At 38.6% G+C, this 16,466-nt stretch overlaps 1 protein-coding gene across 1 annotated transcript in view; it reads right to left on the bottom strand.

Annotated features, from left to right (window-relative positions):
• The window catches only part of CFAP47 (cilia and flagella associated protein 47), a 545,441-nt gene that overhangs the window by 151,754 nt on the left and 377,221 nt on the right, over window positions 1-16,466 (bottom strand). The window contains exon 51 of the mRNA XM_045994745.1: window positions 7,469-7,566. Coding sequence (XP_045850701.1) covers window positions 7,469-7,566 — 98 coding nt within the window. The remainder of the gene's footprint in view (window positions 1-7,468; window positions 7,567-16,466) is intronic.

The following is a 16,466-nucleotide window of genomic DNA, read 5'->3' as shown; positions in this document are numbered from 1 at the left end:
GTCCCCATGAGTTTCTTTTAAAGGGATTATTTCTGGGGTGCCTGGCTGGTTCAGTCAGTAAAGCATGTAACTCTTGATCTCAGGGTCATGAATTCAAGCCCCATGTTGGGCACAGAGCCTACTTAATCAAAAAAAAATTAAAGGGGTTATTTCTAAGGTCCAAAACATACAATATTAATTTTTTAAAAAGGTTTTATTTATTTATTTGACAGACAGAGATCCCAAGTAGGCAGAGAGGCAGGCAGAGAGAGAGGAGGAAGCAGACTCCCTGCCGAGCAGACTGCCTGATGTGGGGCTCAATCCCAGGACCCTGGTATCATGACCTGAACCGAAGGCAGAGGCTTTAACCTGCTGAGCCACCCAGGCGCCCCTAAAACATACAATATTAATTTAAGTGAGGCATATTATTGAGGAAATTTTCAATTTTAATTTTATTCTATTTAAAAACATCACCAAGTCAGTAAACAAACTGTACCAGAGTATTTTAAAATGCACCATGTGGTTGCCTGGGTGGCTTAGTGGGTTAAAGCTTTCTTCGGCTCAGGTCGTGATCCCAGGGTCCTGGGATCAAGCCCCACATCAGGCTCTCTGCTCAGCAGGGAGCCTGCTTCCTCCTCCTCTCTCTCTGCCTGCATCTCTGCCTACTTGAGATCTCTCTCTGTCAAATAAATAAATAAAATCTTTAAAAAATAAATAAATAAATAAAATGCACCATGTAATTCAAAAGAAGTGATAACTACTGTCTATCTCAGGGATTTTCCTAAATTGAAAAGGTAGTGCCAACAGTTCAGAACTCAGAGGAAACAGGCAGACAGCTGAAAACTAGAAATGCCCTTGGCATTCCTCTGTTACTGCCACCCGCATGGCCCCTATACCTAAGGAAGTCATGCTTCACACCTCCCTACCCAGCCTGAGACATACAGAATGCAGATGTGCAATCAAGGTGGGCTGCCAGTGCTGGACCGGCAGATGACGTGGGAGTGAGCATGTACTTGACAGGCACTGAGGACCTGTGATAAAGTCAGAAACTCCTGAAGAGTGTATAGGTTTGTTCGTGTGTATTCAGACACTTGCCATAACCTCAGGGGCGGGGGTGGGGGTGCAGCAGCTATTAGAAGCTGTGACAAATAGAAATATATCTGGTTGCAGGGACTGATCCCTAGGAATCAGCCTCCTGCTTAACTGTTTAAGATAGGGTCTCTCTCCCTCTGCTCTCTGTATACACACATATGTATGTATATATGGAGAGCGCAAAATGGAGTCTCTCATGTCAAGCAGGGGCCTATGTCAAGCAGTGACGCAAGTAGTTAAAGGTACTGCAGCTACAAGATATCACCAGGACCAGCATCAGCTGATGCCCCAGCACTGGTAACAAGGAGAACCAGAGCGGGTCTGAAGCGGCGCAAGACTGATTCAATCCATTTAAAAAGGGGAGGACTTTGGCAGCAAACTCTCAGACTCTTCAGACATGACTTCTCTATGTTTGGCCATTTGAAAAAGGCAACTGTGGCTGGAACTCTGATCGACGGATCTCCGAAAACTGAGACCCTTCACTGCTTTAATATAATAAAAGATAAGAGTCCGGGGCGCCTGGGTGGCTCAGTGGGTTAAAGCCTCTGCCTTCGGCTCAGGTCATGATGCCAGGGTCCTGGGATCGAGCCCCACACCGGGCTCTCTGCTCAGCAGGGAGCCTGCTTCCCTTCCTTTCTCTCTGCCTGCCTCTCTGCCTACTTGTGATCTCTGTCAAATAAATAAACAAAATCTTTAAAAATAAATAAATAAATAAATAAATAAATAATAAAAGATAAGAGTCCAAAGTTGACTCGGACGGGACCAAGTGTGCGCCCACATACTGACTTCGGGTTTGGTTCGTTAACTTCCTACACCCTTCTGTTATCTCATTTGTTGTGTGGCTTGTCTTATGTTCTGTTCTGTGTGCCACGTAAGAAGCCAAGTTGGATCACATGGTGAACTGTCACTGAGTTTGGAATCCTGAACCTGCTTTATCATTGTGATTTAACTTTGCTTCATGACTGAATAAGGCCGACATTATGGAAAGACAAAACTCATGCGTGTGCCTTCCTAGCGTGCTCATGACTGTATATATGTATTTACATACATGTACATGTACACATATAGTCTATATTTTATTTTCTCAAGATAAATTCAAAGCAGAAAATTAATTTTTTACATCAAGACCTCATGAGGAAGAAAAATTTCAGTATCATGTACAACAGCCATGATATATGATCTTTCACCCCCCCAAAAATTATAGAATATAAAAATACAAAAAAAATGAAGAAGAAGAAAATAATAGTGTTTTTAACTATGCTCCTGAAAGGGAGAAAATTTCACCATCCCAAGATATGTCTCTTTGTCATACTGATTATTTTAAACTGGTTATTTTTAGGAAACAACACAAACACTAAGCTCCTTGGAAAAACTAAGTAGGAGTTACCCTTTTATAATAGATATTTACATTTATAAGGGAAATCTGCTTTTGTAATAGCATCTACCTCTCTGGGGGCTGGGGGGATGGGGTAATGACTCTAAATCCCTAGAGACTCTAATCAATAGAAAAGGCAAAGCATAAATCTGCCCAGCAACATTACCCTTGTTTACAATGCTTTTCCTGGTCACCTCCAATAAAACTGACTCCCCACCCCCAACATTTTGCTTTGTCTTTAGCTGAAGATAGTATTTAGTATTTAAGGTGAAGGCTTCTGTCATTTTGGGGAGTTATTCAGTTTCCCGGGTCTCTCCCATGTATACAGGAGGGAGATATACATGTTATTAAACTTCTGTTTGATTTTCTCCTGTTAATTTGTCTCATGTCAATTTAATTCTTAGACCAGCGAAAAAAACCTTCAAAGGTATAATAAATGTTTTCCTCCCCAACATTCTTCTCTCACTAACTTGCAGAGAGGCTTCTGGGTCTCACCATTAATAATACAGTGAATTTCATTAAAGATTGATTATAAAATGAAAAAAATTAGTCATTCAATTGTCACTGACAACAGAACAAATATTATGGAGGCTATGACTGATCTAAAGCTTAAAGCATAGGTTTTACCCACACACTTAAGTTTTGGTTTCAGAACAGATTTATAACTCATTACTGTACGTTGAAATTATTGTCAGTAGGAAGATAATGGATCGCTCTCATTATTCTCACACAGCCAAACTGTAAGACATACAAGAGATTTCTAAGGTCAAACAAAACAGAATAGCAGATATCACATGTTAAAAATTCCAAGAGAATACTAAATAATTTACACCAAGAGATAACGGACTGCTAACAACCAATTATTGTTTACTGTGAATATAACCCGATTTTTGGAACTTACTCTAAGAAGTAACCAAATTTATGTGCCTTGAGGGTATAAACTTTTCTTACATGAACGCTATTTTAGAGAGATTCTGACCATCTTTAAGGAAGATGTGAAAACTGGGTTGAGTGTAACAAAAGCTGAGATACAGATGGAAAATCAGAGATGGCTTAGTATCTTGAAAGCTCCAATGCTACATCTGATGATCTAAGGTTTAAATAAAATACACCTCAAAAGTTTGGCAAAATAGCGAATGCAGTATAAACTATTAGCTAACAGTATATAGGTAAGGACAACAATTTTAGCATACTTTTGAAAGTATTTGGAAAACTTCTTCAAGAAGTGCACAAAGATTTATGTGATGGGATTATCTAAAAGAATCCATACGATCTCCACCAACTGAACCATCATGTCTGGGAGTTAAAGAGTGCATTTATTTTTACCTTAGGCAATTACTACTAGAAAGGTGGGAAAACAGTAACTTGGCGACAACATCACTGTCATTTAGCAGCCTAACTGGATTGAGGTAGTCAAAAAGACTCCCCTCTGCCATCAATCTCAGCTTAAAGTGATTGCTTAGTACAATATACCTACCTGTAGTGACAAACAGCAATTTAGCAATTCATGGCGCTAAGTTCTACTCCTGTACTGGTAAATGGAATGGAGGCTCAGGAATTGCATTTTCATCTATGTAGACCTTGGGTATAAATTACTAAATATCTTTATAAAATAACTATGTTAACTATACCTAATGAAAAATAAGAGCAATGGTGAAATTGGTAATAATCAGAAGAACATATGTAAACAAGATGGGTTATAGGTATCACACTGTGGTACCAAAACCAGGAAAGGTTTAAAGTAAAAACTGACAGGAAATCAACACAAACTGAATGAGAATTACATGTGTTAAAAACAAAAACAAAAACACGGAGCCTTGCTGGCCCAGTTGGTAGAACACATGACTCTTGATCTTAGGGTTGTGGGTTCGAGCTCCACTTTGGGTGTGGAGATTACCAAAAAAATAAAAATAAACAAACTTAAAAACAAAACAAAACAAAACAAAACAAATTAAAAGTAACCACAGGCCCCAAATGGCATCACTTAGGCCAAATCCCCAAAATAGAGGCATAACTCATATTCTAATTGCAGTTTCAACTCCCCCAGGAATGCAGCCTTAGCTGGTCAGTCAGGAATTTTTTGATGGGCACCAATGAATCTGTATATACCCTCTCCATCCCTCAAAAGGAAGATGAACTAATCTGCATGCTAAGACCCCTTGCTCTTTACCCTGACTAAAAGTTACCTTGACCCCTTGCTCTTTACCATGACTAAAAGTTACCTTGTCTGGAACAATCCTTTTTTTGCTAATAAATTTCTTGCCCTACCCTCCATCTATAGAAACCTTTCATTTTGTACAACTCCATGGTGCTCCCCTCTACTGGCTAGATGGGATGCTGATTTAATAAAGCCAATTAGATCTTCTAATACACTTGGCTGTACCTTTTTTTTTTTTTTTAAAGAATGTATTTATTTGTTTCAGAGAGAGAGAGAGAGAGACAGAATAAGAGGGAGGGGCAGAACATGGAGAAAGAGACTCTCAAGCAGACTCAACGCTGGGCGAGGAGCCCAATGTGAGGCTCTGTCTCAGGACCCTGAGATCATGACCTGAGCCGGAACCAAGTTGGATGCAATTAACCAACTGCATCACCCAGGTGCCCCACTTGGTAGTATTTTTATTTAACACACAATAATAATGAAATTTATTACATAGGGAGGGGCAAGTCTTTTATGGAAAATGGACAAGGGCCATTATTTGAAAATATATTATTTATGAAAATATTTATGTTCCTGAAAAGTGTATATGCAAGTATTAATTTTAAAAATGAAAACATATTTGAAGCACATTAAAAGAAACAGATGGTGTTTTCTTTTTGCTCAGTCTTCTTACTTATCCACATAAAGTACCCTGATGGTATATTTTTCTCAGTCAGTATAACAATCTTTAATATTCAAAGTTGGGAGTTAAAAAATCTTAATTTCTATCAGTTTTGCTTGAAGGGTTAACAACTCTTCCCAAAAGGGGGGCATGTTATATACCATTTCATGAGAAGATGCAAACCGCTGTTTGTCTACTAGTATTTTACAATTAAATCCTTTTTTGTTACTTTGAGTTGCAGGTCTCTACTCATCTCTATACCTATTTTAAACATACAATTAATAAGGGAGCTAATGTCTATCTTTTTTGAGGTCCCAATTTCTCCTGGACCCATTTAAAAAAATTTTTTTTTTCTCCTGTGTCCTGATAAAGAGATTTCTGCTAATCCAGTAATCATTTTCCACAGCAAGTGGTTATATGAAGTTATATCATTTTAAAATAACCTATAAGAAAGATTTTATTCTGTAGTGATAACAGGATCACAGAAATGAGACATTTTCATTGAGTGAAATGACCCTACCATCATCATATTAAATCATTTTCCACTTAGAAGAGAATGCTTTTGCAAGCTACATTTGAGTGCATCTCAATAGTTTAACCACCCATTTTCTATGTCTCAGTGGAGATTTACCCAGAAATCAAGTGGGCAAGTAATTGATTTACAGATTTAAACTATTTTAGTCTTTTTAAAATTTTTTATTTGTTGGAGCATAAGTTCAAGGTTCTAAATAATCAATTTTATGAAAAATCTATCTGCATTTTAAAAATGAAAGTAATCTTTACCATCAATTTAAATATCTGAATACTAACAATAAGACAATTAAATCAAATTAAAACATGGTTAAGAGCAATTAATACCATCTTCATGTTTCATTTAAACCAAAACTCAATTTGGGGCACCTGGGTGGCTCAGTTGGTTAAGTGTCTGACTTCAGCCCAAGTCATGATCTCGGAGTCCTCAGATCAGGTTTAGCGCTAGGCTCCAAGTTCAACAGGAAATCTGCTTCACCCTCTCCCAAGGCCCCTCTCTCCCCTGCTATGTTCTCCCAGTCTCTCAAATAATTAAAGTCTTAAAAAAAAAAAAAAAGATTCAATATTTAACTTTATTAAATAATAATAATAATAATGAACATGGATTTAGTAACACTTTAATAAGTAACAAAAAATACTCCTATTCTTAGTCACTGTTACTTAAAATGCCAAATCTATCCCTGTTACACCAAATGCGTTTTAAAGTGAAAGGCCTAATGTAGAAACCAATAAGAATCAGTACTGAAAGAGTCAAGGGACTGCAGGAACCAAAGACAGGCCTCCTCAAAAATTTGCCACTTTGGCAGGAAGATTATTTTGAGTTAAAAAGCAACCAAAACCCAGGAAATTCAGGAAAAGCTCTTTACTTATCTCCTCAACTGCATAAAAAGGGTTTAGACAGAAGCCCTGCTCCAGAAAGAGAGCTATCACCACAGATAACTACATTACACCACGAACTGGGTGTGGTGGGCAGGGAGAAACCTAGCAAGGCCTGATTGATCAAAGTTCTCTGTATCCTTTTGTTTCCAAGAGGCCCAGCAAACATTTGCTTGCTAAATATTTATCCTTTTTCACCTTTATGTAAATTGCATTCCTTCCCTTTGAAGTCTCAGATCCCTACCACCCTCTCCTTAATTGAAAATGACATATATACCTCATTTTGCCTGTCTTTGGCGTTTCCGTGTCTATGTGCATTCCTGACATACACTACTAAATTTGATTTTTTTCCCCTGTTAATCTGTCTCATGTCAATTTGATTCTTAGTCCAGTCAGAAAGACCTTGAGGGGACAGGATATTCCTGATCCCTGACAAAGCATAATCCTGTTTTTACCATATGTGTGAGGGTAAGTACGTATGCTAAGGTTAAGTTTGCTCTTGGTAACTTTTTTTTTTTTTGCTCTTGGTAACTCTTGAAATATGCAAGTAGAATTTTAATCAGTATAGCTACTATAAGATACCATAGAGCTAAAAGATGTTTTCTATAAGTACTTAAGGTCCATATTACTGGATTTAAAATAAAACTGCTATAATTTAAAAAAAATGCTATAATTTAAATAATTTATTCTAATGTGCTCATTTAATATGGATGTTTTTAAGGGCTCGCAATTTAAGTGTACAACAAAAGCTCGGTATGCAAAAAGATAGAGTCTAAAACATTTAATGGGTTCTTACCAGAGCAAGGCATTTCATTTCAATAATGTTTACTGGTGGTCCAGGAGAGCTATGGATCTCGAGATAATACCAGACATGGAAATTGCTAAAACTATTATCTGAAAAACAAAAACCAAACATCTCTTAATGTAGGTTTCTGAATACCATACTTAACATAAAAATTCGAGAAACCTCAGTACATACCATTTTCAAACTCTTTGGTGAACTCGTTTGTCATGAGAGGGAAGTGGAGGGTGAAAAGCTGATTGCATTACCATTTGTAAGTGCAAAGAGAAGCACCATCCTGCATGGCCATGACCTTGCCCTATAAAAGCTCGCCATCCTTCACCTTCCCCAGGTATTCATTATATTCCCCACTAAAATAAGAATGTTTTACTTCTAAGTTAAGAATTCATATTTCCAAAGAAATAACCAATCATTTCTTCCCCTAATTGCCAAAACATTCACAATATTATATATAGAACTGATGTGGGAAACAAAGGCAGAAGAAAAGTTACTAAATTTCCTTTCTACCTAGGGCCCAGTGTTTCAAGTCCTTGAAACAGGCAGAGTGACATTCCTCTAGTGACTCCACTGCCTCCACCTTAATACTTTGCTACCGGCGAAAGGCAATCCTAGCCTGACCGCCCCCCACTCCCCAACCAGGATCCTGTAGTCTACTTTAACATATAAAAATTCCTTTGGAAAGTTCCTTTATCTCTAAACTCTCCAAGATACGTGCTGGCAATCATTCCCAAGCATATGGCCCACTGATAAACATCTGAAGGGTCTCATGACTCAGGTTCTATTAGACGGTAATAAATGACTTTTTCCCAACAACATCTAGCCCCTCAAGGTCCCGGAAACCTTGCTTCCAAAATTCCTTAGAGACTTAGGCTATTCCTGATCCCCTCCCAACCTGCAAGTATATAATGGACCACTCCTCACAACCCCAGGGGCAGCAGCTCTTTCTGCCCATGGTCCCGTACCTGTGCTTTAATAAAACACCATTTTGCACCAAAGACATCTCAACAATTCTTTCTTGGTCATTGGCTCTGGACTCCACCCCACTGAACCTCACCTATATTCTCAAACTTCATCAGAACTATCTAAGTATTATACTATAGATCACAGTGGTACATTTCCAGCACTCTAAGATTCTAGTCTAAGGACAAAATCAGGAATAGTTGATGAGATTTTTCTTTTCTTGGAAGTGTGAAAAAGGATGCTAGCAATTCAGCCTAAAGGAAGCTGGATTGGGAATGAACTACATGGTGAGAAAGTAATGTTTACTTCATGTTCTAGATATATATATATTTTTTTTAAGTAGGCATTTCTGTCACTAGTGATGTCTAAAGTCATCCTCCCAAATCCTGACACCTGAACCCTGGTCCACCACAACAGTCCTGTGTTAGCAGGGTTTATACTAGCCTCAATCTCAAGTTTGCCATTTGTTTAACGTGATCTGTTCAGCTTCTACTTTGACACTCTTTATTCTCCAGTGTTGAGTTAGTATATGGTTTAAGATGTCCTCCAATTTCAGTTATTCATATGCATATTCAAATCAGCATCTCCAATTTCATTTATTCATATGCATACTGAAATCAGTATTGGCATGTTTTAAAGATTCCAGGTACTGCTCTGTTTGCCTAACTTACTTAAGTGAATCATTACCCTCTTTGGGCCTCAGTTTCCTCATCTGAAAGAAGGGTCCCAGACCAGTGGAATTCTCGCTTCTGAACACGAGTGTTGTGCATTGCAGTATATGGTGTTGTATGGAACTGTATTGCATGGTGAAGGGGAGTAGAATTTGCCACCCCAAAATATGTCTTTGGTATAAGGACTATTTTGAGCTGATTATTATTTTTAAAATATTTTATGTATTTATTTTTTTTTAAAGATTTTATTTATTTATTTATTTGGCAGAGAGAGATAACAAGTTGGTAGAGAGGCAGGAAGAGAGAGAGAGAGAGAGAGGTAAGCAGGCTCCCTGCTGAGCAGAGAGCCCGATGAGGAACTCGATCCCAGGACCCTGAGATCATGACCTGAGCCGAAGGCAGCGGCTTAACCCACTGAGCCACCCAGGCGCCCCTATGTATTTATTTTTGACAGAGAGAGATCACAAGTAGGCAGAGAGGCACGTGGAGGTGGGGGGGGCAGACTCCCTGCTGAGCAGAGAACCCACTGGGAGGCTCTATCCCAGGACTCTGAGACCATGACTTGAGCCAAAGGCAGAGGCTTAACAAACTAAGCCACCCAGGCACCCCTTAAGCTGATTATTTTTTAAAAAGTATGGATACAGAAGCTCTGAAAACTGAGTAAAAGTTACCCTTTTATAAGAGACATTTACATTTCTAAGGGAAATCTGCATTTGTAAGGGTGTCTGCTCTCTGTACTAAGAAGTTGGGAAGACTAAATCTCTAGAAACTGGATCAGTGGAGAAGAGGTTACCTAAATCTGCAAAACAATGTTACTCTTGTTTACTGTGCTTTCCTGTTAACTTTGCATTATTCCTTCTCCATCCCCCAACATCTTTTTTTGTCTTTAACTAGAGACTGTATTTTAAGGTAAGGGCTTGGGCCATTCCGAGGAGTTACTCATTTTTTTCTGGGTCTCTCCCATGTATGCAAGAGGTATACTCTTTCTGGGGGGTGGAGGGGGGTGGGGAAGGGCAGAAGGAGGGGAGAATGAGGGTCCAAAGCAAGCTCCACAACCCACCAGAGCACCACAGGGTGCCCAATCCCAGGACCCTGAGATCATGACCTGAGCCCAAGTCAAGAGTGGAATGTTTAACTGAATGAGCCACCCAAGTATCCCACATGTTAACAGACCTTTTGGTTTTTTCCTGCTAATCTTTTTTTTTCTTTTTTTCTTTTTCTTTTTCTTTTTTTAGTTACAGGGACTCTCCGTCAAGAATTTAGAAGGGTAGAGGGAAAATTATTCCCCCCTACCAGGAACATTGTATCTTATTGCACTGCAATGCACTACTTCATACCATGTTATATTATATTGTATTGTATGCCACTCTACTCTAATACATTAGCTATTAAGAAGTACTTATCAAATTAGTGGATCTTAGAAAATCCAGACATTCAGAACAATTAGTTAATGAGAGGGAGACAGACAAGGCCCATGTGAATTCTTCCAAGTACTTGTGAGAAGTTCTTAAGAGTGATTTTACCTCCGCATTTTGAATTGCCTTCTGTGCTTATTTATTTTATAGACACCAACTAATTACCTTGGAACCATTAATGCACAGAAAATAAGTTACCAGCTTTATGTGGATGTTTCGTTACTGAGGAAACCTCTGTTCACTTTTGTATTGGCTGCTCCTTCAGTTCTATGACGGTGCTTTAAATGCTTTTATGATGTTTAAATGTGGCATCTCAAAATAAACCAAAGTTGTTAAAATGAAAAATGTTTCCCCTTCTAGGTTGCTCATGTATATTTCACTGGCTTTTCCTATGCTTTAATCCACAGTGAACTCACAGGGAAAATAATTCTGGAGAGAAAGGGCTTCATGACTATAAAGACTGAATGCCCTACAATTCTGGGTTGGCACGAAGAAAAATAAAACAGTCTGCTCATCTATGGAATAAGGACTGTCTTAGTCAAGGTTCACCAGAGAAAGAGAATCAATAGGATATGTGTATGCATAGAAAGAGACAGAGAAAGACAGAGAAACGGAAGCTGAGAGAGATTGATTTTAAGAAAATGGCTCGTGCAATTGACTTGATAGATCCAAAATCTGCAGGTTAGGTCACCAGGCTGTAAACCCAGGAAAGAATTGCAGTGCAAACCCAAAAGTAGTCCATGGGTAGAATTCTTTTTTGTTCTGGGGAGGTCGGTTTTGGTTCTGTTAAAATATTCAACTGATTAGATGAGACCTACCCACACTACGGATGTCCATCTTCTTTATTCAAAGGCCACAGATTTAAATATAATTCTCATCCAAAATCACCTTCACGGAAACATCCAGAATAGTGTTTCACTATTATCTGGGCACAATAACCTAACTAGGTTGACACATAAAATTAGCTATCACAGAAACAATAACACTTAATATTTGTGATTGCTGTGACTATCACATAAGGCACTCTTGTGATGTAGCTGATTTAATTCCAACAGTGATAAAAATGTACAGTATGAGTTTATTGGTTAGTATAAGATTAAAGATGATTTATTAGTGAGAACAAAAAGTAATAATTATTAAACATTGTTTAACTACAGGCCTTAAACCCATTAAAACTTTTTGCTGATTATAAAATCAGTAACATTCACTATAGTGATTTTTAGAAATTCCTGAAAAGCCTAAAGATGAAATTTATTCATTATCTCGTGACTAAGAGTAAATACTTATTTTTCTTATATGAAACTCCAGGCTTGATATGTCAATAAAGACACAAAGGTATAAATACACTGGGGTATACAAATTATATAAAATTAATATATCCATATGCATGTGTGTGTTTGTGTGTGTAAACACATTTTTATCATTCAGACAACATTTGCTATTAGAACTTGAATTTTATCCCTAATCATTAGGAAAATGCAAATCAAAAACCACAATGAGCTACTGCCTCACAACCATTAGGATGGCTACTATCAAAAGAACAGACAACTGCAAGTGCTGGTGGGATATGTAGAAAAGATAACCCTTGTGCTCTGTTGGTAGCAAATACAAATTGATGGACCCAGTGAAACCGCCAACAGAATTAAGTAATTAAGTAATTAAAGGCAAGTCGCCCATAGTTAAAGACTATTGGGAAAAACACCGGGAAGGAACGTAGAATATGCTTTAAGATAAGGAAAATGTAGGGGTTGTCTGGCTAGCTCAGTCGGAGGAGCATGCAACTCTTGATCTTGGGGTTGTGAGTTTGAGGCCCATGACAGGCATAGAGAAAACTTAGATAAATAAATAAAGTTTAAAAAAAAAAAAGATAATGAAAATTTAGCCCAAGGGAACAGGAAATTAAATAGCCTGTGCTGACATCATAGTCACAAAGTGTATAGCCTCAGTTTTTACTAACAAAGATATCATCACTGACACACATTGTTAAAATGTTTTGCAGAACTGGACCAGCGAATGAAATGACCACCCAACCACAACTTTGAAGAAAGAGGTGACTTGGCACCAGTTAATCAGTCTTGAATTTTACCCAATCCTGACCAATCAGACGGACCCACAATTCCAAGCCCTTTACCCTTGATTTTTGCCCTAAAACACTCACTTGCAAGTCATCAAAGAATTCAGGATTTTGAACATTACTTCCCTGTTCTCTGGCGTGGTGCCACACCATAAATAGCTATCTTTCTTCAGTGCAAAAGCTCAGTTTTTTTTTTTTTTTATTGGCTTGCTGCACAATGGACAGATGAACTATTGTTAGATACAGTTATACCACTATGGAAATCAGTATGGACAATCCTCCAAAATTTTAAAATAAAATTTCCATGCCCACATTTGGGTATTTGTCTGAAGAAAATCAAAATATGTACTTGGAAAAAATGTATCCACCCCACGTTTATTATAGCATCATGTATAATAGCCGAGGTACAGAAACAACCTAAGTGTTCATCATGGGATGAATGGATAAAGAAGTTGCGAGATATATATAGATAGATAGACAGATATAGAATGGATTATTATTCAGTCATTTAAAAAAACAAAACAAACAAAAAAAAAAGGAAAATACTACCATTTACAACACGGACAGACCTTGAAGGCATTATGCTAAAGTGAAATAAATCAGAAAGTGAAAGAAAAACACTGTATGACCTCACTCAAGTGTGCTATCTTTAAGAAAAACAATCAGAAAAGAGATTAGACTTGTGGTTATCAAAGGTAGAACAGGTGAGGGAGGTAGAAAGGGAAAAAGGTCGTCAAAAGATACAAACTTTCAGTTATAAGAGAAATAAGGACTATAATGTAATTACAACATCATGACTACAGCTAACACTGCTGTATGATATATAGGACAGTTGTTAAGAGTGTAAATCCTAAGAGTTCTTATCATAAGAAATTTTTTTTTCCCTTTCTTTTCTTTCTACTGGATCTATATGAGAAGATAGAACTAGCAGGACTTACTGTGGTAATTTTTTCACAATATATGTAAAGCAAACCATCATGTTGTATACCTTAAACTTATACAGTGATGTATGTCAACTATTTTTCAATAAGAATGGGAAAAAAACTTTTGTGCAAGTAATACATATTCAAAACTATTTTAAATAAAATTATAAAATTAACATATTTAAGTTTCAAATATTCAAAATAATAGATCACATAAGGAACATTCTTATAGAAAAATATATGTGCAGATATCTGATTATTTTAGTCAAACTAATTTCTTAGAATGAACTCATTAGATCAAAGGGGATAAAAAAATCTTAAAACTTTTAGGGGTGCTGGGCTGGCTCAGTTGGTAGAGCACATGACTCTCAATTTCAGAGTGTAGTCCGAACCTGACATTGGGCATAGAGATTACTTAAAAATAAAATCTGAGGGAGGAGTCAAGATGGCGGAGAAGTAGCAGGCTGAGACTATATCAGGTAGCAGGAGATCAGCTCGATAGCTTATCTAAACATTGCAAACACCTACAAATCCAACGGGAGATCGAAGAGAAGAAGAACAGCAATTCTAGAAACAGAAAATCAACCACTTTCGGAAAGGTAGCACTGGTGGAGAAGTGAATCTAAAACGGCGGGAAGATAGACCGCGCGGGGGGAGGGGTCGGCTCCCGGCAAGCGGCGGAGGAACGGAGCACAAAATCAGGACTTTTAAAAGTCTGTTCCACTGAGGGACATTGCTCTAGAGGCTAAACCAGGGTGAAGCCCACACAGGGTCAGCGTGGCCCCAGGTCCCGCAGGGTCACAGAAGGATCGGGGGTGTCGGATTGTCGCAGAGCTCACAAGTATTAGAACGGGGAAGCCAACTACAGAGAGCCAAGGACTGAGCTCTCAGCTCGGGGTTACCTTGAAACAGTCGCAGGCTGGGTGAGCTTGGATCTCGGCCAGAGGCCGGGGATACGGGAGTGATTGGGCGCTGTTCTCTGGGGGCACACTGAGGAGTGGGGCCCCGGGCCCTTGGCTCCTCCGGGCCGGAGACTAGGAGGCCGCCATTTTCATTCCCGTCCTCCGGAACTCTACGGAAAGAGTTCAGGGAACAAAAGCTCCCAAAATCGAACCCGAGCGGATAATTTAGTGCGGCCCCCGGTAAGGGCGGTGCAATTCTGCCTCGGGCAAAGACACTTGAAAGTCACTACAACAGGCCCCTCCCCCAGAAGATCAACAAAGTATCCAGTCAGGACGAAGTTCATCTATCAAAGAAAGCAGGATCAATACCTAAGACAGCAGCGGAATTCCAGAGGAGGTGAAAGCAAAGCACGGAACTCATGGCTTTCTCCCCATGATTCTTTAGTCTTGCGGTTAACTCATTTTTTTTTCTTTCAATTTTTTTTTCTTTCTTTTTTCTTCTTCTGCTCAAATTTCTCTCTCTTTTTTTAAAAATATATTTTATTTATTTACCTGACAGAGATCTCAAGTAGGCAGAGAGGCAGGCAGAGAGAGAGAGGAGGAAACAGGCTCCCCGAGGAGCAGAGAGCCCGATGTGGGGCTTGATCCCAGGACCCTGGGATCATGACCTGAGCCGAAGGCAGAGGATTTAACCCACTGAGCCACCCAGGTGCCCCTTCTTCTGCTAAAATTTTTTAAAACATTTACCCTTTTCTTTTTAAACGTTTTTTGACTAGTTTATCTAAAATATATATATTTTTCTTTCTTTTTTATATTTTTTATTTGTTTTATTTTTTAAATTTTTTTCTTTTTTTTTCTGAACCTCTTTTTATCCCCTCCCCCCCTCCAGAATTTGGGGTCTCTTCTGATTTGGTTACAGCGCATTTTTCTGGGGTCTTTGCCACACTTTTAGTATTTTATTTGATCCTTCATATCCTCTTATCTGGACAAAATGACAAGGTGGGAAAAATCGCCACAAACAAAAGAACAAGAGGCAGTACCGAAGGCTAGGGACCTAATCAACACAGACATTGGTAACATGTGAGATCAAGAGTTCAGAATGACGATTCTGAATGTTCTAGCCGGACTCGAAAAAGGCATGGAAGATATTAGAGAAACCCTCTCTGGAGATATTAAGCCCTTTCTGGAGAAATTAAAGAACTAAAATCTAACCAAGTAGAAATCAAAAAAGCTATTAATGAGGTGAAATCAAAAATGGAGGCTCTCGTGCTCGCTTCGGCAGCACATATACTAAAAAAAATGGAGGCTCTCACTGCTAGGATAAATGAGGCAGAAGAAAGAATTAGTGATATAGAAGACCAAATGACAGAGAAAAAAGAAGCCGAGCAAAAGAGGGACAAACAGCTAATCGACAACGAGGGGAGAATTCGAGAGATAAGTGACACCATAAGACGAAACAACATTAGAATAATTGGGATTCCAGAAGAAGAAGAAAGAGAGAGGGGAGCAGAAGGTCTATTGGAGAGAATTATTGGACACAATTTTCCTAATATGGCAAAGGGAACAAGCATCAAAATCCAGAAGGTGCAAAGAACCCCCCTCAAAGTCAACCAAGAATAGGTCCACACCCCGTCACCTAATAGTAAAATTTACAAGTCTTAGTGACAAAGAGAAAATCCTGAAAGCAGCCCAGGAAAAGAAGTCTGTAACATACAATGGTAAAAATATTAGATTGGCAGCAGACTTATCCACAGAGACCTGGCAGGCCAGAAAGAGCTGGCATGATATATTCAGAGCACTAAACGAGAAAAACATGCAGCCAAGAATACTCTATCCAGCTAGGCTATCACTGAAAATAGAAGAAGAGATCAAAAGCTTCCAGGACAAACAAAAACTGAAAGAATTTGCAAACACCAAACCAGGTCTACAGGAAATATGGAAAGGGGTCCTCTAAGCAAAGAGAGAGCCTAAAAGTAGTAGATCAGAAAGGTACAGAGACAATATACAGTAACAGTCACCTTATAGGCAATACAATGCCACTAAATTC

This window comes from Meles meles, chromosome X (assembly GCF_922984935.1).
Source record: "Meles meles chromosome X, mMelMel3.1 paternal haplotype, whole genome shotgun sequence".
Taxonomy (NCBI): domain Eukaryota; kingdom Metazoa; phylum Chordata; class Mammalia; order Carnivora; family Mustelidae; genus Meles; species Meles meles.
This window is presented reverse-complemented; position numbering and strand designations above follow the sequence as displayed.